The 22,011-nt window shown below is 46.9% G+C and overlaps 1 protein-coding gene across 8 annotated transcripts in view; it reads right to left on the bottom strand.

Annotated features, from left to right (window-relative positions):
- Positions 1-22,011, bottom strand: part of CCDC60 (coiled-coil domain containing 60) — a 281,662-nt gene that overhangs the window by 30,013 nt on the left and 229,638 nt on the right. For all 8 annotated transcript variants that reach the window (XM_044930161.2, XM_044930162.2, XM_044930163.2 and 5 more), the window contains 3 exons: positions 20,724-20,894; positions 11,391-11,498; positions 3,626-3,733 (listed from right to left, as the gene is read on the bottom strand). In XM_044930161.2, coding sequence (XP_044786096.1) covers positions 3,626-3,733; positions 11,391-11,498; positions 20,724-20,894 — 387 coding nt within the window. The remainder of the gene's footprint in view (positions 1-3,625; positions 3,734-11,390; positions 11,499-20,723; positions 20,895-22,011) is intronic.

Below are 22,011 nucleotides of genomic sequence, written 5' to 3'. Positions count from 1 at the left end.
CTCAAGAAAACAAAGTCTGTCACGGTTTTCATTGTTTCCCCATCTATTTGCCACGAAGTGATGGGACCAGATGCCATGATCTTAATTTTTTGAATGTTGAGTTTTAAGCCAGTTTTTTCACTCTCTTCTTTCACCTTTATCAAGAGACTCTTTATTTCCTCTTCACTTTCAGGGCTACCTGGGTTCAAATCCTGACTTTTACTAGCTGTGTAACTTATAGCAAGTTACTTAAATTCTCTTTGCTTCAGTTTCCTTATTTTTAAGTCAGAATGAGGCTCAAATGAGGTCACATCTCCTGACCAGTGCCTGACATAGAAAGCACTCCCATGACAGCTAGTTTCCTTATAACACAGTGGCTAGATTTAGGTACCTGTGTCATATTTGAAATGTTTTACATGTAGAAAGGCATCTATCTTTTTCTAAAGGAGGTGGTGGGTTCTTTGGGCCTAGAAGCCCAGCCCTTGAGTGTCTGGACTCTCTTAATGAAAGTCAAAATTATTTGGAGTTTCCAATTAAGAGTGGGTCCAGGGCTTCCTCCAGTGGTGAAGAATCCGCCTTGCAAGGCAAGGAACATGGGTTCGATCCCTGGTCTGGGAAGATCCCACGTGCCATGGAGCAGCTAAGCCCATGAGCCACAACTACTGAGCCCATGCTCTAGAGCCCTTGAGCCGCAAACTACTGTAGGCTGTGTACCTAGAGCCTATATTCTACAAAAAGAGAAGCCACTGCAGTGAGAAGCCCATGCACTGCACTGAAGAGTAGCCTCTGTTCACCACAACTAGAGAAAGCCTGCATGCAGCAATGAAGAGCCACTAAGGCCAAAAATGAAATAAGTTAATAAATTTAAAAAAAAAAAAAAAAAAAGAAGAGTGGGTCCAGGAATTGCTTGGTGGTATACTGGTCAAGATTCCAGGTTTTCACTGCTCTAGCTGCACAATGCAGTCAAAAAAGGAAAAAGGAAAAAAAAAGAGTGGGTCCAGTGGTGTCTCTGGGACAGCTGAGGCAATAAGACATACTTGACTGCGCTGCCCATGTAGCTGCAGGGCAGAGCACTGATTACCTGACTACGGAGGCTCAGGGCGGTTGGAGCAGCTCCTTCCCTCTGCCTGAAAGGTAAATCGGTAATTTCTCACTCCCCTCTTTGGCCTGGGGTCTGCCCTGTTCTTTCCCACTGAGTGGAACTAAGAAGAGGTGTCACTAAGGCTTGAAGTGCTTGCTTACACCGGGTCTTGTCTGCTTCTCTGTAAAGGTCCACTCGTTTCTAGTCAGTCCTTGGAAAGTGAGCCTCTAATAAGAATAAAACCAATATGAGTTCACAACCCTTTATTCAATTCCAAAATCCAAAGGGTCTTGAAAACAAACAAAACAAAAACTCGTAATTTACTTGGCAGCAAAACATGATCTGAACTGATGGAAGACTATTGATGACCTTTGTTTACCTCGAGTATCCATTTAGTGTAAACACTCATTTTTTTTCTGCAGAAATATGTTTGACAATAGGGTGCTGTCCTAGTTCCCTCTGGGAGTAAAATGCTCTATATGGTATATTGTCTCATATTTCCATTCTAAAATGCTGAAAAAGAAAAAAAAAAAAAAAAAACCACACAATTTTGAAATGCAGCTGGCCCCAAAGGTTTGAATAAAAATCTGTGGGCCTTCATGTATAAAACAAGTCTTACTTTCCCTAAACAGAAGCTTCCATATCTCAGAGGAGGGTAATTAGTACATTCATTATTGAAGGCTTTGTTTCTGCTCTGTTTGGATCTGATCATCTTGTCAATTGAAATAAACTCTTGCTAGAAGTAGAATTAATAAGGATACTAGAAAATGATAATGTGTTACTATTGCCACATGATGAAATCGGGAAGATCATTTTTTTTTTTCCTTTCTAAATAAAGCAGAGACTCAGACACAACTCAGAAGGACATCCTAAAATCTGTCATCTCTCCACTTTCCTGACCATCCACCCATCTACCCAAATATGGGATCTTCCTGCGATGAACAAAGATCATGTTTGCAGCACTCCTGCTGCCAGTTAGTAAAATGTTGCTGCCTGTAGAAAGCCCACTTTGAGGTACTGAATCACCCCACTTTCTTTCTATAAAATCAAGGGGGCAGGGACTAGACCAAGTAATTCTAATAGAAATGAACCTCTGGGAACTACAGGTCCCAGAGGATGGATGTTTCCTTCTGGAAAATGCATGGTGGTGTCAGGACTCAGGGTTTATGTTTCAAGCACTTCAGTAACAGGAGATGCTTGCTGCCTGATAGTGGAAACTCAGAAAATCTCAGGCAGGAGAATTGAAGACTTGGTATTTTCCTCATGGCGTCATTCCCTAGATTGCCCATCTTTGCAACCAGATTTGGGTTGAACTCATGTACCTTTTCCACCCTTCCCTCTCCATCTCTTTGTATGTTTTTCCATTTCCCCAGTGAATATAGCTCTCAGCTATTGGTAAAATTCTGCTCAGAGGTGTATTTCTTCCCTCGCCCTAAGTCACATCCCTTACTGCTCTTTAAAATCAGGATTTTGATCTTGAATAGCTATCATTTAATGAGCACTCACTGTGTCCTCAGACATCATGCTGAATGTTCTACATACTTTATCTTGCTTAATCCTTACAAGAACTCTTCTGGTTCTGTTCTTGCAGACAACTTGACTCTCCTAAAGAAACAACACCTTACACGCCTGCCTGTTCCTCGCTCTGCCTTGTATGTGCCACGCAGTTCCCGCGACAGTGGCCTCAAGGCTGCTGAGGAGCCCTGCTCTCTGGTGGAGACGCATCTAACACTTCTCATGGCTTAGATAACAGGTGCTGGAGCATCTGCCTGAGCAAAGCAGCTGCTCCTGGGACCTGAACACAGAATATTCCCTTGGGTCCAAGTGGAGAAACAGTTTTCAATATATACTAAAAAAAAAAAGAGGGAGAGAGAAAACAAAACCTTCAGAGAAAGGGGAAAAACATGGCGAATGGGAAGAATAGATGGGAAGGGGACAGGAGGAAAACAGGAAGAGGATCAGATGCTGAACAGTGCGGGGAGACAGGATCCAGGAAGAGGGCCGGAAAGAACCTAGCTATGCTGGGTTGGGCTGGGATGGCTGGCCAGCCAGTTTTTGTGGTGTGAATACTCTTGCCCTGGCTGACTGATTTTGAGCTTCCCACATGTCACTGCATGTGGAATTGGGGAGAGATGCTGGGAGGGTGTCCACACGAGGGTTCTCACTGCTGCAGTTTGGACCCAACAGGATAGAACTCCTAAAGCAACCTACTACTGCTGCTGCTGCTAAGTCGCTTCAGTCATGTCCGACTCTGTGTGACCCCATAGACGGCAGCCCACCAGGCTCCGCTGTCCCTGGGATTCTCCAGGCAAGAACACTGGAGTGGGTTGCCATTTCCTTCTCTAATGCATGAAAGTGAAAAGTGAAAGTGAAGTTGATCAGTCATGTCCAAATCTTTGCAACCCCATGGACTGCAGCCTACCAGGCTCCTCCGCCCATATTTTCCAGGCAAGAGTACTGGAGTGGGGTACCACCCCCCCCCCAAAAATAAAACAGGAGAAGGACGGGGGAACCCACAGGAGCTTCTGCCCTGCCAATCACCCAGGTAGAAGGGTTGAGACCTACTTGGGATTCCAGCAGGTGATCACAGGCTTCATGGTATGGTGGCTGTGGTCGATAGTCAGAGCCTCCAGGAGCCAGTGGAGGACGCAGAGCTGGCGGAAGATGGGCTCGCTGCAAAGACAGGGGGCAGGAGCCCAGGGGGATCCTGTTAGAGCAACATTCTTCACAACGGTGGCGACAGAGACAGGACTTGTGCTGGCTCCTGGCTGGAGAGCTGTCGCCAGGCTCTGGGTGTGTGGCACTATCTCCTGTGCACAGCAGTAAAGTTTTGCAATGGGCTCCTGAGCTATGTTTTGGGCCTGTTTTTACAGGTGAGGGATCTGAGGCTCAGAGGTGGGGAGCTCGTGCAGGTCACTGGGCCAGGTGGCAGAACCGTGATCAGACATGAGATGACCCCACGCCAGTTGCTGGGAGTTGGCATGCACAGCAGGAAGGGACAAAGGAGGGGCCCTAAAGGCAGAGGTCTTGACTCAGGCAAACAAGAGGACTGAAGGAAATGGACATCCAACTATTCATCCGATAAAAATACAATAAATATCCTAGCAGTGTCTGAAACGTCTGGCAACACAGGGAAACTAGTGTATTTATCGTACTTCTTCCCTTCCCCCTACTCCAATTAACAACTGGACTCACTGCTTTAAATTTATAAATCCTTTGCCCCCAGATGTAGCTGGATGTTGAGGAAAACCACACTGAATACCTTATTTGGAAGTGTAACCAAGACACTGTTTAAGAATAGGTTTACCCTATATTTTGTGACTGGGGGCAATTTGTATTATGATGAGCCAGACACTGAGAAGGACACTTGACACACAGGGTTTGTCGTTGCTGTTCAGCTGCTCAGTCGTGTCCGACTCCTTGCAACCCCATGGACTGCAGCACGCCAGGCTTCCCTGTCCTTCACCATCTCCCAGAGTTTGCTCAAATTCATGACCATTGGGTCGGTGATGCTACCTAGCCATCTAACACGGTATTTAATTCTCCCTAAACCCTGCTGGGTATAAATCATATACGAATATTAGAGAAGAGGAAACGGAGGCTTAGTGAGGGGCAATCAGTGTGCTCTGGGTCACACAGCTTGCTGCTGACAGAGATGGGATGAATATCTTATTTAACGCCACCAACAGCCCTATAAAAGGGCGCCTCTACACCATCCTTTCTGCAGACAAGGGACTTGGAGAACCAAAGTGAGCCACCCGAGGTCACACTAGGATTGGTGAGGGTTTGAACCTACATCTGTTTAATCCCAGGGACTGTTCTTTTATGGACCTGAGCTCTGTTTAAGGTGCTGGTTTGGGCCCAGTGCAGTGGCCACCCTGAGCAAGGTTGGCACAGGGTTAAGTCACTGCCTGCATTCTTCCTGGAAACGAGGGGGAATCCTAACTAGCCGCCCCTCCTTGCCTGGTTCCTCCTCTTACACTAATGTGCCAGATGCCTCCATTAGAACCTGTGTAAGTGCTCTTCTCTGAAACTGCTCCTGGCTTGATCGATGCTCCCCAGAGTTCCTGCCTCGTGCTCAGAGGGGCATGCAAGCATCCACCCTCCAGCTTCCAGGAAGGCCTGGCTCCCGAGGTGGAACCTGAGCCCTGGGGCTCAAGTGTGAGCTGGCCCAGGGGTATCCCAGAGAGTCACTCAGCTTGCAGGCGAGCTGCTTCCAGGCACCCCACTCACAGCCCCCATGTTCTGGGGTGGACGTGTCCACCAGGTATTGGGAAAACTAGAGTCAGCAGCTCGCTCTCTCTCTCTTTTTCTGCTAAGCCCCTTCCTCCCTTTGTTTCCCTTCTGCTTTAAAGAAACTGCAAGTCCACAGTCCTCCTCCCCTTTCTCTGCCTCCCTATACCATCTTGATCCCCACAGGGTAAGTGCATGTTGGCAGCTCTGGGCGCCACCAGTAGCAGTGGCTGTGCCATGTGCCTGACCCTGTGCAGACCCCCCCTTTTTGTTGCATCACAGGGGGACAAGGGGCAGGTGAGCCTCCGATTCATTTCTGCAAAGGGCAGGAACAGGCACAAAGCTGGCCCTTTCCTTCCCTTGCTTAAAATCTTCAAACTCCCTAAACCATCTAAATGCATGATGTCCGCCTCCATTCACAGGCTGAAGTCCTAATCTCTAGCATCTTCGACTGTGACTGTACCTTTAAAGAGGTGATGAAGTTAAAATGAGGCTATTAAGGTGGGTCCTAATCCAATCTGACTGGTGTCCTTATGAGAAGAGGAGGTGTGACACACAAATACTAGAGCGCATGCTCACAGAGGAAAGACGATGTGAGGCCAAGGAGAAAGGACTCAGGAGAAACCAATGTGTGGGCACCTTGGTCTTGAGCTTCCAGCCTCCAGAACTGTGAAAGAATACATTTCTGTTTGGGAATGTTTGGGCCACCTGGTCTGTGGTGTTTTGTTATGATGGCCCTGGCAAACCAACACCCCTTCACATGGGAGAGACTGTCCCCCTGCTCAGCCTCGAGTCTCCCTGCCCACACTGTGCCGCCATCTGCAGCCTGGTGCAGTTCTGCTCAGTAGCACAAGCTTGCTGTACTCTCTCTGCACTGTGTTGAAACCCTAGCTGTGCCATCTACTAGCTATGTGGTCTTGGCCAAAGTACTTAATTTTCCTGAGTCTCAGTTTTCTCATCTGTATGATGGTGGTAATCATTCCAGTGAAGGTGAGGTGAGGCGTCAGCACTGTTCTGTGCTCCTGATGCACACTCCCTTTCCTCCTCCTCTGCCTCTCAGTGACTGGGTCTCAGCTCAGATGTCACCTCCAGCAGGAAGCCTTCCTTGATTTCTCTAGCCTCCTCTCTCTGAGGAGGTTCTGAAGCCTCCCTACCCTTGCAATGTGTCCCTTTGTCCGTACACATTGTGTCCCTGCTGCCTCATAACTGCCTGTTACTTGTCTCCCCAGCCCACAACCAGCGAGCTTCAGAGTACTGTCTACCACAGGCACAGAGTAGGCTCAATACATTTCTGGTTACTAAATGGGATATGGTGGGAATAAACTGGTTTGGATCTGACATTTTCTGGAGCTGAAAATCTGGGCACAATTCTTATGTGTACAACCACAGAGGTAGCAAAGGAGAGTGGCAACAACAGAAAAATGACAATAATAGTAAACATGTCCCAGAGAGCACTTACTCTGTGCCAGACACTGTTTTAACTGCTCTACATCCACTAATTAAAGTCATTCTTGTAACAACACTTCGAGGAAGGTACTATCAGTATCCCCATTTTTCAGAAGAAGAAACTGAGGTCATGGAAATTACCCAAGGTCAAAAAGGAAGCAAATGGCAAAGGTGGAACCTGAGCCCCGATAGCTTGGTTACTGAATCTGTGTTCTAACCATCAACACAAATTGGATGTCTCTTGTTACAGGACAGAGCCTCCCTCCCTTTTCAGCAGAACAGGATTTCACCCAATGGGTCTGGACCTTTTTTTCCATTTATAAAAAGTGCCTTAAAAAATGCATGCACAAATGTTTACAGCAGTTTTGTTCATAATTGCTCAAAATTGGAAGTAACCTTTAGAGACATATGGATAAATAAACTGTGGTACATCCAGACAATGGACTGTTATTCAGTGTTAAAAAGAAATGGGCTATTAAGCCATGAAAAGCCAAGGAGAAATCTCAAAAGCGTATCACTAAGTGAAAGAAGCCAATCTGAAAAGGCTACACACTGCATGGTTCCAACAATGTGACGTTCTGGAAAGCACAAAACTATGGGCAAAGTAAGAGGATCAGTGGTTGCCAGGGGCTGGGGGTGGGGAGAGGGAAGGACAGGCAGAGTAAACAGAGGATTTTTAGGGCAGCGAAACTACTCTGAATAATACATGAATAGATGGATACACGTCCTTATACATTTGTCTAAACCCACAGAATGTATACCACCAAGAGCAAACCCTAATGTAAACCAGGGGCTGTGGGTGATTGTGAGGTGTCACTGTCGGTTCATCAGTTCTATCAAACAGCCCACTCTGGCGGGGGATGGACACACTGGGGAGGCTGGGCAGAGGGAGGAGGAAAGTGGGAAATCTCTACACTTTCCACTCAATTTTACTCTAAACCGGAAACTGCTCTAAAAAAAAATCAGGTCTTACTGAAAAAATGAAGTGTCTCAAACCCAATGATCTCTCATCTCACATGCAGCAAAACAGAGAGACAGAAAGAAAGAGTCCCCAGAAACATGCTTGATAGAAACTGTTCCTTTTTCATAGTGATTGTCTGTCAGGTCAAAGCACAATATCTTGAATGGTATCAAATTAAAAGAGAAAGCATTTATTTTCTTAAATGTGGGGCATAATAGATGGAAACACTAACCAGGGTGCACAAAGCCTGCTTCTAAAATCCTAGTGGTCAGAACTCTGGGAGAGCTCCCAGGGGTCCGTGTACCTGAATAAGCAGCCCACTCTATTGAAATGGCCACACCAACCAGAATACAAGCGGGCATCTACATCCCTGAGAAGAAAACAACGTTTTGTCCTTTTACTAAGAGAAATCAGAAAATGCATATAAGGTACCCCACGCTGACTGCCGAGGGCAAACCAGGAGAGTGGCTGCAGGCAGTCGCTTAGGAAGGGCTGTAAGGACAGTCCAGTCAGCTCTGCGAGGAAAGGACGGGCTGTCCTCTTTCCTGCAGACAGCATCTCACCTCTCTCTCTTTTTTTTTTTTTTAAGATAAAGTATCCAGTCTTCCTTGGCATCACTGAACTGATCCCCATATAGTCATTTTAGAATTTTCAGCCAGTTCTGGGATCACTCCTATTGGGACTGAAATCCACCTCGGCTGCTGTGAAGACTTGGAATTTGAGAACTGACCCAGCAGGCTCTGCTCAATGCTTTGTGGTAGAATGATGATAAAACTGCCTGGATTCTCCACCCCTCCCTGCATCCATGTACTTTACAGTGTGATCTGGCATCTCTCACATCAGGAGGTGGAATCTTCATTTTCCTCGATCCCTTGTATCTGGGTGTGCCTGATGTCTTGTTTGGCCAGTCGGACACAGTGGAAAGGTCCTTGGGTCCATTCTGAGCCTAAGCCTTAACAGGCTTTGAGTGCTCAGGCTCTCGTCCTTGGAGCCCTTCCTGAGAGCCATGGAACAAGTCCAGCTAGCATGCTGCGTGATGACAGAGATGGTCCCTCCTGTCAGCCTAGCCACCAACCAACCAACAGACCTGGGTGTGAGGCTGCCCTGGATGGGCCTGCCGCCAGCTTCCCACACACATGCAAGCCCAGCCTGGACCAGCGGAACTGATCCGGACAAGCAGACCCACCCAGCTGACCTGCAGACTTTAAACAATAAACAGTTGCTCTTTCAAGCTACTCTACTTTGAGATGCTCTGTCATACAGCAACATATTACTGTTACAGTCTTCAAATGCAGCCAGAGCCTTTTAATAGCCAAGGAAGAGAAGGGTCAGCCTTCAGTCTACTGCAGGAGTGTGTGCCTGTGTTTGCAGATAAAACTTTATTGGAACACGGCCACATTAACCATTCACTGTAACTTTCACGCTGCAACGACAAAGTACAGCCGACCCTCTGCATCTGTGGATACAGAGGGCTGACTATACTACTCCCATTTATATTCATAAAAGACATGAGCATCACAGATTTTGGCATCTGCAGAAGGTCCTGGAACCAATCCCCCACAGATACCTGTCTGCAGGTGCCAGAGAAATTATCTGGTCTGCAAAGCCTGAAATATTGACTGCCTGTCCCTTTTTCCTCTAGGAAAGAGGGTGCTGATCCCTGTTCTAGGCCATAACAAATAACAGCCACCACTGTGATGGTCACCACTACCATCCTCATCGTCCAACAAACTAGACACAAAGGTCTGATTTTAAAGTCAGCAGAATTTTGTGAGAATGTTGTGAGAATTTTGGCAGGTTCTGCCTTCTCTCTGGGCTTCAGTTTCCCCATCTAGCACTGAAGGAAGATGAGCAAAAAACTCCAGTCACTTCTGCAACTGATGTAAACCTCTATTTGCTCAGATCAAAGGAAATGCGTTTTGGGACCTAGGAATATGTGTTTTTCCAGGCATTTCCTTACCTTGCCATTCCCCTCACCCAAGTCCTGATCCCCAAATGATTCAGATCCAAGTAAAAGCCTACGAACCACTGATTTACACCATTTGGGTTCAGAAGCCTTGTCCATGGAGAGACATATGGAAGTGTAAGTGTTTCCAAGGGTCATTATGAGAAACTGCAAAACTTACTTTTGTAAAGAGATGTTTTAAGAACATCCAATTGAGGCAGCCAGTTCGAATGTCCCTAAACGAATAAGTCTGTGATGAAACCAGTCATAATATCCATCAAAGGGAGATAGGAGAAAAGTGGGGGGTGGGGCTCATGAAAAGTGGAAATACTAGTAAGGGAGAGGAATGTGTCCAAATACAAGGTGTTGATGGCGATAACGATGCTGATGAGGAGGATGGTGATACGGTCAATGGTGCTGCTGCTGCTGATGGTGATGATGTTGTCAGCAGTGTTGGTAATGGTGGCATTATCCACCCACAAATAAGTGCTCTTATTAATGACTTGCCACTTTGTCCTAGGATTTCAGTCCATTACTTTACTCTTTAAGTACATGAGACCTGGTAGTCCAAATACATCATGAGCTCCTCAAAGGTAAAACCTTGGGATATACCTTCTGTGTAGTGTGTGGTGGTGAGAGATCAGGCTCTGAAGTTAGACACACTTGGCTTAACACCCCAGTGCAGTGACATGCTGAACTCTGTGACCTTGAGCAGGCTACTATACCTCTCTGAGCTTCTGTTCTCTCATCTGCAGAGACAGGCTAATAAGATACCTGTACAAAAGTGCTGCTGAGAGGACCGAGTGGAACAGGGCCCACCAGAGCAGTCGGTAGTGTCATTTTTACTGTGCATCATGCCTTTGGGACCTGACAAATGAGCAGAAAGAGAAGTCTAGAGTCCACTGCCCCATGCCCACTGCCCTAAAGCTGTGGTTCTTACAGGAGGGGGCTGGGGGTGCTGTGTGTGTGATTGTGCCCCCAGGGGGATTTGGCAACGCCTGGGGACATTCCGGTTGTCAGAGCTGGGGAGGGGGTTGGCTACTAGCATCTTGTGGGTGGGGGCCATGGATGCTGCCCAGTATCCTACACCCTACAGCGCACAGGACAGTCTTTCTCAACAAAGAATTATTTGTCCTTGAATGTCAATAGTGCTGAGGTTGAGCAGTCTTGCCTTAAACTCTGTCCCTGAAATCTCCCAGTTGAAAAGGGCTAACTAGTGAGAAAGGAAAAGCTGGGCTGAGAATTCTCTGGAATAAATAGGAGGGAATGAGATGTCAAGGTTTTGGAAAGCCTGAGTATTCCCTGGAGGGTTGCTGAGCCCCTGTTACACCATGCAATGATGAGTTTGTACCTGGGGTTGGCTCAGATGGCAGCGGGGACTTCTCTGGGAAATAACTACCTGAGTCTTGGGGAAAACATGTCCCTAGAGGCTCGGGTGAGACATCCGCCAGGCGTGCGTTGCAGATAGATTTTATCAGGCTTTGCAAACTATTTGACATTAGAGCGTCTGGCTTGGTAAGGAATGGAATGACTCGGTCCCAGCTGGATTGCCATTTAGCTCTGAGACACCATGTCTGCTTTCCGTTATTTTTATACGCCACATAGTGTTGCTGGCCCCAGGCTCCCTGTCCCTTTCAAGAGGACAAAGGAATAGCTCCCAATGACCGTTAGCTGGTTGACTCATTTGACCTTGGCTGTGAATGATAAAACAGTGAAGCAAACAAGCCCGAGGTGGGACTACTTACATGTGGGCCTCGGGCAGCGAGGGCGAAATGATGCAGCTGTGCATGGGGGTGAATGGTCGCAGGATGACTTCAGCCACTGCCTTCTTCGTCTTCTCATCCCCATATGTGCTGAAGCAGAAGCAGAGCGAACGACAAGGAGCAGTTTTAATTGCCCACATCTTTCGCGAGGGGTTATCTGGCAAATATCACTAGGCACCAACTATGGACCAGCCAGTAATTTCAGCTGGAAAGGTGAAGGTCCCAGATGCAGCCAGTAATCAGAGCATGTAAGACCCTCTTCTCTCATGGAGCATCTATTCTTGTGAACGAGCAGAGAGAACACATAAGATCAGTCAGGCAGCTGTGTGGTACACTGATATACTAGATGAGGGGTTGGATATGTTTTCCTATCCCGCTAGACAAACAGTTATGCTATTGTGGGGCATTCAGTCCACATGTTGACTACTTAGTAGCATGAAAGCTGTTGATGATGTAAACAGTAAGTTAATGGCAGGGTTTAAATAAAACTTTATTTACCAAACCAGCTTGGGGGCCCAGGGGCTGGAGTTTGCTGACCTGTTCCCCACCCCCTCACTCCCACTAGTAAGTGATACATGCTATGGGGAGAATAAAAGAGCAGGGAGTTCAGTAGGGCTGGGAGAGCTAGGGGCTGCAATCTTAAACCGAATGATTGGGGCAGGCATGACTGAGAAGGTGACATTTGATAAGAATTTGCAGTGGAAGAGAGTGAGCCATTCATCCGTCTGGGGGCAGAGCCTTCTGGAGAGAGGCAGTGACAGGTGCCAATGTCCTGAGGCGGGAGTGTGTTTTAGACACGGCAAGGAGGCACGTGTGGCTGGAGTGGAGTGAGCAACAGAAAGAGGAGAGAGGCAGGGATGCAGAGAGAACAGGGGCTTTGCAGACCAGTGCGAGGACCCTGACCTTTTCTGTGAATGACAGTAAAGGATTCTGAACTGAAACAAGACATGATGTGACCTCTTACAAAGGAGCCCTCTGACTGCTGTTTTGAGAATGGCCGATGGCAGGGGAAGAGGGCCAGGAGACAGATGAGAAGTGCTGCGATACTTTCAGCTGGAGACAGCATGGTGGCTTGTGCTGGGGTCCGAGCAATGGGGATGGTGAGAAGTGGAAACGACAGGATGGACACAGGGAAGGAGCTGCCTGCAGTCAGTGGTTCTCGGTTGCGGTCCTCTCCTTTAAAGGGACTTCTCCCAACCCTCCAGACTGCTGACTCACCAGCTGGATGAATCGGCCGTGAGATGCAGGGATCTCGAACTTCAGAAGTGGGCACAAGTGTGCCCCCAAAGATCAGCCACGACCAGGCATACCTCTTCCAAAGCCCATTCCCTGCCCCACAGGGAACACAGGGGCTTCCTCTGAAGCCAAAACCATCACAGGAAGGGAGGGGACATGATGCTTACAGAGACGTGAATCAGCCCAGACACTTGTCTGAAAAAGACTGCTTCAAAAAGTGAAAAATATTAAGCTACATTTAATAACATAGGTAAGTTTTTTGTTTTTTCAGCACCATATGGAGCAAGTCATTTCAGTCAGAGAAAACAGTCTTTTTTTCCCCTTAATTTTGGCATGCCTGAGTCATAGGGCAAATATTTTTTGCCCATGACCAAACCGAGCCCACAGACACACCTTAACAAGCCTACTGTGTGCATAATGGAATCAGTTGTCTATATTGTAAAACTGGGAGATGTCACACAAAGATGGAGACTGTAAAGTTCTTTCCACTCTGGGTAAGAGGTGAGTGGGGTCCAAGATCAAGACTATTGCCCATCTGCGCATGAGGTGGGTGCCCCTTGGGTTGCTCAAGACTTAAGAGCCCCTGGCATCTCACTCCCAGCCTGCTCTGCATATTCAGGCTACCTGCGTGCTCCTTTAAAGCCTTGTAGTTTTTCAGCCTGAGCACTTAAACATTGACTGAATCATTGACAGGTTCCCTGATTCATTCATGTCTATCCACAGTGATCAAACATCTCTGTGCTGGGGGCTGTGGGTGCAGTGATGCAGGAGACAGAACCAGCCCTGCCCTCTGGAGCTTAGAGCCTCATGGGGGAGATGGGCTTCACACAAACACAGTTGTGAAAAGACTCAGTGGGAGCGTGAATGGTGCTCGGACAGCCCCAAAGAGAGAATTTGGCTGGAATTGAGTCTGGGAATACTGTCCAGAGGGAGCTGTATCAATTTAGAAATATGTGCCCCAAGTCTCTTTCAGTGGGAGGGTGGCTTTATAATATACAGTCCCATTTCCCTGAAATCTTGGCTCTGTGAATGGCTGGGCTGACAAGACATGTCAGAAGCAGCATGATGCCCATTTCTGGGCCCGGGCTCCCGGAACTGGCAGCTTTTCTGTTCTATGTCTTGGGAGGCTCACTCTTAATTCCTAGCCACCAGCATGCTGGCGGGGTGCCGGGGGTTGCGGGGAGGCGGGAAGGCTGTGAAGAGCCTCCTGGTGGCAGAGAACCAAGGCTGCTGGGCTCAGTCCTGGCCAAGCTCAGAGTGACAGGAGCCCCAAGGTGCCACTCACATGGATGAGCCCTCTCGGAAACACTCACTCTGAGCCACCCCAGCTGGTTCTGTAGATGATCCTTCCGCCCTGAACCCCACTCAAATGGCAGATGTGTGAGTGAAATAGATGTTTGCTGTCTTGAGTTAATGGGTTTTGGAGTGGTTGCTCACAGCAACAGTAACTGGAACAAAAGTAAATATTGAGCTGAGATCTGCAGGTTGAATGGGAATTAAGTAGGCAGAGGGCGGAGCGAGAGGCCCTGTGGAAGAGGGAAGGTGGGGAAAAGTGTGGCTGGAGGGGAAGCCAAGGGCCAGGCTGTCCAGAGCCTCGCAACCCTGGCTCAGACTTTTCCAGTCCTCATCTTATGAAGAGTGGTGGCCGTTGAGGATTTTAAACTGGCAGCAGTTTATGTTTGGAAAGAAAACTCTGGCTTAGCATGGGGAAAGGAGACGGAGGGAGGCAGAAGAGGTGAAGTGGGGGCACCCACTAGGAATTTACCTTCCTCCTGGGACTTTGAGGACAATCTTGGGGTCATAGAGTTAACTAAAGAGTCAGACCAGAATAAGTGGACTTTCCCAGTGGCCCAGTGGTTAAGGCTCTTCGCTCCAAATGCAGGGGGCAGGGCTTCAATCCCTTGGCAGGGAACTAAGATCTCACAAGCTGCAAGGCATGCCAAAAAAATAAATAGGAGCAGAATCTAGGTCCCCAGATTTCCATTTCCATAGGCTCTTAATTCAGCCCTAGAGCTGAGGAAACCACAAGCCAATACACGGTGCTTGCAGTCTTACCGGCTCCACCGACTCCCCCAGTAGTTTGGAATATGTGGAAATTAACCCAGCTTTTACACTCCTTAATTTCTTGTTTTATGTTTCCTCTCAACTGCAATAATAAGACAAATTCTACCCGTTGTTTTTTTCACCTTTTTCAGCTGAATTTGCAGCTGAGAAATGAGGTCACTGAACACAGTGAGAAAGACTGCTTGCAGGCAGGAATCTTTGGGGACATGCTTGATTTTCTTTCTTCCCTACACAGTTTGTCAGACTTAAAACTTTGGTCTGAAAGAACTTACCCTATGGTCTTAGATCTGGGTGGGGGGTGATGGGGAGAGGGGGGGATAATTCCTTTTAATCCCTTTTACTTTTATAATGCACAGGATCAAATACTGTGTTAAAAAAAGCAGTTCTAAATGAACACTTGTATTTTTGATAATTCTGTGATTGGAAGTATATTTATAGAACAGAGCTCTTAGATGTGAGATACTTTCTAGCCTGCCTGGAAATTGAGATTTTTAGCCATAGATCTGAGGGTTGTAGGTCATTGAGGCCCAGGGAGATCAAATTCATTTCACTGTGTAATAACAGCTAGCAATTACTAGGCATGTCTCATATGCCAGGCTCTATGTTAAGCATTATTTTATTTAATCCTCACAACAAATTTGAGAGCTTGGTGAGGTTCATAAGAGTGTAGAGAGAGGAGGCTCAGAGTGGCACAGTGACTTGCCCAAAGTTAAACAGCTGTTATGTGCAAAGCTGGGACTTGAACCTCAGTCCTGTGCTCTTACCCACTACTTCGTGCTGGTATGGATCATCTCCCAGTGCTATTTTATAACACCTGCCTCCCCACCTGCATCTGATGGCTATGTGCAACAATACCCTCCAGTTTTACTTTAATAACCAGCACTGCACGGCTTATAGAATCCACTGGGTAAGACATAACCAGACCAATGTCTATGAGAAGCATGATCTCATGCATATTTAAACTTATTAAACTTTAAATAAACCATGTCATGCACACTGAAACATGGATTGGAGAGGGAAGGATTATGTTCTGCAACCATGGATTAATGACCATGTGCAAACGTTATAACTGAACTATTGAAATGGTCACGGAAGGGTCCTTAACAGAGGCCACCTTCCCCAGCACCTGTCCGCGTGCCTGTTAATCTGAGAAAAAACCTCTTCCAAAAAAGAGCCACGAGTTCATGCCTTCTCTTTATTCTAGAGAAAGGCTGCCAGCTGGCTAGTGTCACTGGAAATACCAGACTCAAAGAGTGTCACTGGGCTCTTAGGTGACACTATGGGCAAGATTTGCTCCGAGCTCTTGGGACCTTTACAGAAAGGGTGAGACTCCCTCAGTTCATTGAGTGGCTTTGTCTATCCTGTGCCCCTTCAAGGTCCTATGAGGACACTTCATTAGGGTCCACTGAGTGGCTGGATGGTGGTGGCTCAGGCCATGGATTTCTTGCTTTTCTTTTTTCACTCTGAAAATCACATTTCTGATATTTGGCAAAAGATAAACACCATCACAGCTTCCTCCTCCAGCCCTGGCCTTTCTAAGCAGGCATGCTGGCTGCAGGATTTCTGGTGGACTGAAACAGCAGGGTATAACCACACCTCTTTTGTATAACCCAACAAACTCCCATTGAGCACTGAAGGTTCTGCTCAAAAGCCACATTTTGGGGAATTCTTTCCAGGTTTCCTTTCTACCTCCAAAACTGAAGGGGCTGGACACTGTGAAATAATGGAAATATCTGTATCTATATCTATATATCAGTCTCTGCCCCCAGTTTCTGGCAAAGAGCTCCTAAAACTCTTGGAATTTCCTAAGTGATACAAGAGCACCAGGAGCAGCTCTTGTTCTAATGTTTGGTGTTATACCCTGGATCATGACACAGAGTTCCCAAATCTCTTGGGATTTCCTGGGTGACCAGGGTGTCTTTTTATTCAAATGTGGCAACTCGGAGTGGGCTCCTGGATAGCTTCAGGATAGGGACTGGTTACCAGAAAGACTGAGCCATTAGAAGCTGGGAATTCTCTGGGAAGGGGAGAGGAGCTAGAGGCTGAATTAACGACAGTTCATGCCTATGTGATGAAGCCTCCATAAAAATCCCAGAAGTATGGGGTTTGGAGAGCTTCTGGGTTGGTAACCACATCCAAGCAACAGGGGGATGGCAAACCCTCTAACTCCACGGGGACAGAAGCTCCTGTGCTTGGGACCCTCCCAGATCTCACCCTATGTACTTTATCTGGGTGCTCATCTGTACTCTTTATTATATAATAAATGGGCCTGGCATGCTGCAGTTCATGGGGTCGCAAAGAGGAGGACAAGACTGAGTGCCTGAACTGAACTGAACTGAAATAGGAAAATGTAAGTCGGTGTATCCCTGAGTTCTGTGAGCCACTCTAGAAAATGATCAAACTCAAAGAGGAGGTCATGAGAACCCTGATTTATAGCTGGCTGATCAGGTGACAACTTGGGACTAGTGATTGGCATCTGATGTGGGGGGTCACTTGTGGGAGTGAACCCTTAACCTGTGGGCTCTGATGCTAACTCCACGTGGGAAGCATCAGAACTGAACAGGATGGGAGGACACCCTACTGGTGTCACAGACATTTGCTTGGTGTGGGGGAAAAGCTCACACATCTGTGTCAGAAGTGTGAGTGTGATCACGGCATGAGAGCAAAGGAGAACACATGGGAGGAGTGTTCTTCTCTCACAGGCACACTTCAGGGAACCTTGGTTGCACCCCATGGTGCTGTGCTGTGGCATCATGTGTGGTGGGGACTGTTCCTCCACCCTTTTCACATCTTCGTGCCATCAGAAGGCCTGCATACAGTAGGTCTTCAATACCTAAACGGTTGGCTGTCCAATGAGACTGGGCCAGGGTCGAGACTGTCCCCCTTTCTCACCCCTATACTTACTGGGGAGCCAAGATAAAGGTCTAAGACCACAATGCACTAAGGGGCCATGAATATTTTACTGAAGATCTTGTGGGGAAACCAAGAAATAGATTTACATTTCTCACACATGCGTGCTTAGTCATTTCAGTCGTGTCCAGCTCTTTGTGATCCTATGGGCTGTAGCCCACTGGGCTCCTCTGTCTATGGGATTCTCCAGGCAAGAATATTGGAGTGAGTTGTCATGCTCTCCTCCAGGGGATCTTCCTGACCCAGGGATTGAACCCATATCTCCTGAATCTCCTGCATTGCAGGTGGATTCTTTACCACTGAGCCACCAGGGAAGGCCTTACATGTCACACTCTGAGGCAAAACCTTATAAAAACCCTCATTAGATATCTCTGTTCTCACCCAGTGATGGCTGCCCTTTCACTCTTCTCTCTTCCGTAGGGTCCCTTCTCCTCACACCCTTGGCCTGTCTGCTGAATGTCCCCATTCTATCTATCCGGGAAGCCTTTGTGCTCTTCCTCTGTATCTGTGTGTTCACCTGAATACCCTTTGCTCGCCAAAGGCAGCTTCTCCTTGGGATGCTCACTCCCTGGAAGGTATGGGGGCAGGGGCTGTAAGTCACAGATATTTTCTCTCCTCTTAAATAAATGCACAAATGGTGGGCTAGTTTATCTAGACCAACCCTTTGCTTATAAATAACCAAAACTGTTGGACAAAATATTCTTTTTAATAAAGTGTCAAAGAGCCGACAACAAAGTGGGAATCTCTTAGCCAAAACTGGAGTGAGACTGGAGACCACTAGAAAGGTGAGGCAGCCTAAGCGCTGCTTTGGTCCTAAGGATGTTTGTCAAGCTATGAAAGGTTAACTTTCCTTCTGACAGCTTCACAAGGCAAGGGGGATGGAAAACACAAGTCTGTACAAATGAGGAATCAAAGAGGAAAGAGACCTTCCTTACAATAAGTGTGGTTCCCAAGGGCCACACTTTCAGGGGGAAGATGACTGGAACTATACCAGCCCCTCGTGGTCCACACTCCGAGTTCCCAACAGTCACAGGGAACCTCGAGCTTTAAGAGGATTGGCAACCACTAGTGTCCAGCCTGACCCCCACCCCGGCTCCAGGGCCTCCCAGAGGAGAACTCCCTTCATTCCCCCTTCAGTTGAAATTTACATAACATAAAATGAACTGTTTCAAAGGCTGCAATTCAATGGCATTTGAGCCAATGGTCATACAACCATCACCTGAATCTAGTGCCAAAATATTTTCATCAGCCCCAAAGGAGACACTGCACCCATTAAGCAGCCACTCTCTATCTGCCCCACTTCCTCAACCCTTGGTAACCACCAGTCTGCTTTCTGTTTGGGATGAACCTCCAAACATTATGGTAAGTGAAAGAAGCCAGACACAGAAAGGTCCCGTACTGTGCGATTCCATTGATAGGACTATTGCTTTTAAGATGCACAGATTCATATTTCTTTATGTTAACAAGAGGGCTTTCCAGAGGAGTGGCAAAGAATCCATGTGCCAATGCAGGAGACACAAGAGATGAGGGTTCGATCTTTGGGTCGGAAAGATTGTGAAGAACAGAATTTGGGAAGTGGTACAGAAGAAAGGGACTATCTGCTGGGGATCCCATTTCCTTCTCAGGCACCAGCATGGCAACTTGGGTTCCTAAAGCCAACTCTGGCACAGTAACTCTCAACCTTGGCTCCACATGGGAATTCTTGAGGGAAGCTTTGAAAAAGGCTATGTCCACACCCCCAGAAAGTCTGATGTAATGGGTCTGAGAAGCACCCAGGTGACTGATGTGGAGCCAGGGCTGAGCCCATTGCTTTAACAGGACAGTGGGTACAGTGGCAGGCCATTTCTATCACATATATTGGGTTGATCAAAAGTTCATTCAGGTTTTTCCCATAACACCTTATGGAAAACTGGGGCCAACCCAACACTTCCTCTCTTCCTGCTGTAGCATTTCCTTCCCAGCCCTGATTTATGCCTTGTTCGCTCTGCCCAAGCGAAGTATCCCTGGAGCTTGTTTCTGCAGAATGGCAAAATCCATGAATGTTGGTGTCACTCAGTTTGGGACTTAGGGGATGCTTTCCATAATTCAATAATGGGAATTATGAGAGCATCTCTAAGCCTCATTCCTAATCTCTAAAAGTGAAAAGAAAGCAAAGTCACTCAGTTGTGTTTGACATTTTGAGATCCCATGGACTGTAACCTACCAGGCTCCTCTGTCCATGGGATTTCCCAGGCAAGAGTACTGGAGTAGGTTGCCATTTCTTAATCTCTAAAATGGGGCTAATCATAGCATCTATCTCATAGGAACATTTTGAAAATTTGACAGAAAGATGTGCACAAAGCACACGGTAGACAGACACCCATTATAAATTGTGATTATTAGCATGATTGTTATTGTTACATGATTGGGTATTTCATAATGTTCCAGTCTGTTGATGGTCCTCTCCAAACCAGAGGAGAGATGTTTACAAAAAGAGGGAGGCTACTGTATTCAACAAACCACAACAAACTTTTTTTTTTTTGGTTCACTTGCTTTGGGTGGACACTAGGATCTCAGGTTTCAGGAGAAGGTCTAGAACAGGGATATTGATCTGTAATGAAACAAAGTAGCATACAAACACAGTATGGGAACTCAAAAGAGTCCAGAATGGATTTTGGAGGTGGTGGGGCTGAAATCCGGGAAGCTGCAGGAGAGGGTGGCATTTAAGCTGAGCTTGTAAGGATAAGGGATAAGTAGGACTTTAGTTGGGAGAGGATGTAGTAGGGAACAGCATTTAAGGCCCAGGGAACTGCACAAGAAAATACCTACAGGTAGGGATAAACCTTGGAAGAAAAGGGAAAGAAGCACATCTGGGGACCTGCAAGATTTCTTGGTTAGCTCTTGGCTCTGGATACGAGAACGGACATGTGTAGTAGAAGATCACTAAATATCTGAAGGTGAGGCTGGCGAAGTAGGTTGAGTCAGACTGAAAGAAGTCATCAGACACCAGCCTAAGAAGGGGCTTCCCATGCGAGACAGCTGCCACCCCTCAAACCAACCAGCCAGTGTTCCTTCTCAATGGTCCTTCCCAAAGCCACGGGGCTGCAACGACAGAGGTCTACTCACGGCAGAACCAAATCCCCATAATGGATATCTGACAGCATTCTGGCTGGTTGGAATTTATTTCTTTCTTCCTCTTTTAGTTTCTCCAGTTGTTGCTGCTTCTTTTTCAAGGCACTCTCCTCCTTCAGGATGGTGAAGTATCCACGGCCAATCTTCACCCACTGAATTAAGGTGCTGAAAAAAAGAAAGAGGGAGGAAGACGGGCTGGCTATCAAGGCAATGTCTTACTGTCTTGGGACCAATAATTAACTGAAGAACACTCTCAGGCCCAGTAGCAGGAGACTTCCTGTCTTTAGAATTTCAAAGTCACAGGGTTACTTACCCCAAGCTTGAATTCTACCAAAGACCACCTCCTACCAAAGACCTTGAACAAATTATCTAACCTCTCCAGGTTTTGGTTCCACCACTCAACAAATACTTATTGAGTGCCTGCTATGTGCTAGGCACTCTGCTAGGTACTATGAAATGAGAATAACAATTCACACCCTGGAGGACCGATTTAATTGGCAGTATTTTTATTTGTTTTGTTTGTCATGGTTTGTCTTAGATTCCTCGACATGTGGTATTTGAATTCCATACACGTATGTCACTGGAAGGTCACTGGCAATCTTTTCCTAAGTGTAGACCCTGCTTCTCAGCTCATAAACTTTTCTGAATTTCTATGCTACATGCCACATTCTTAATCTCTAAAATGGGGTTAATCATAGCATCTATCTCATAGGAACAATTTGAAATTTTCACAAAAATTTGGCAGGCGAGGATCAGGTGTCATCTGTCCAGCCACGTTCTTGTCACAGCAAAATAATCTCTCAGGTTCCTCATGCATAAAACTGCGCAAAACCAAATGACTGTGTACCGGGTGGAACACAGTGAAGCCAGATTATACATAACTGGCCCTGAATTGTCCATTTGGGCTTTTAAGTTTAGGGATGCAAGCAGTTGATGTGAGGTGGAATTCGTATTTGAAACAAAAATGCTCCTCTGTTTCACTTTCAAGCTTCTGAACCCACTCATCAAAGAGCACCCTGAGATTGCCAGATAAGCTGATAGAAAAACCGTAACCATGTGCAACCCTTCAATTCCACAAAAGAGGATTTTCTTGATGTGGCGCAAACAAAGCAAATGCCGAGCTAATCTGGGAGCTGGGGCTGGCATGACAGCAAACGCTTTTCATGATTATGTTACTTCATGGAGCCTCTTTGCTCAGAATTTGGTTCAGAGGTCAAGACTGTCACCATACACACAGCACAAAGGTAAAAAATGACACAAATCACATTGTGAGGCTTTCTGG

The sequence above is a fragment of the Bubalus bubalis genome, chromosome 17 (genome assembly GCF_019923935.1).
Source record: "Bubalus bubalis isolate 160015118507 breed Murrah chromosome 17, NDDB_SH_1, whole genome shotgun sequence".
NCBI lineage: Eukaryota > Metazoa > Chordata > Mammalia > Artiodactyla > Bovidae > Bubalus > Bubalus bubalis.
Note: the sequence above shows the minus strand (reverse complement) of the source record. Positions and strands in the feature narration are given on the sequence as shown.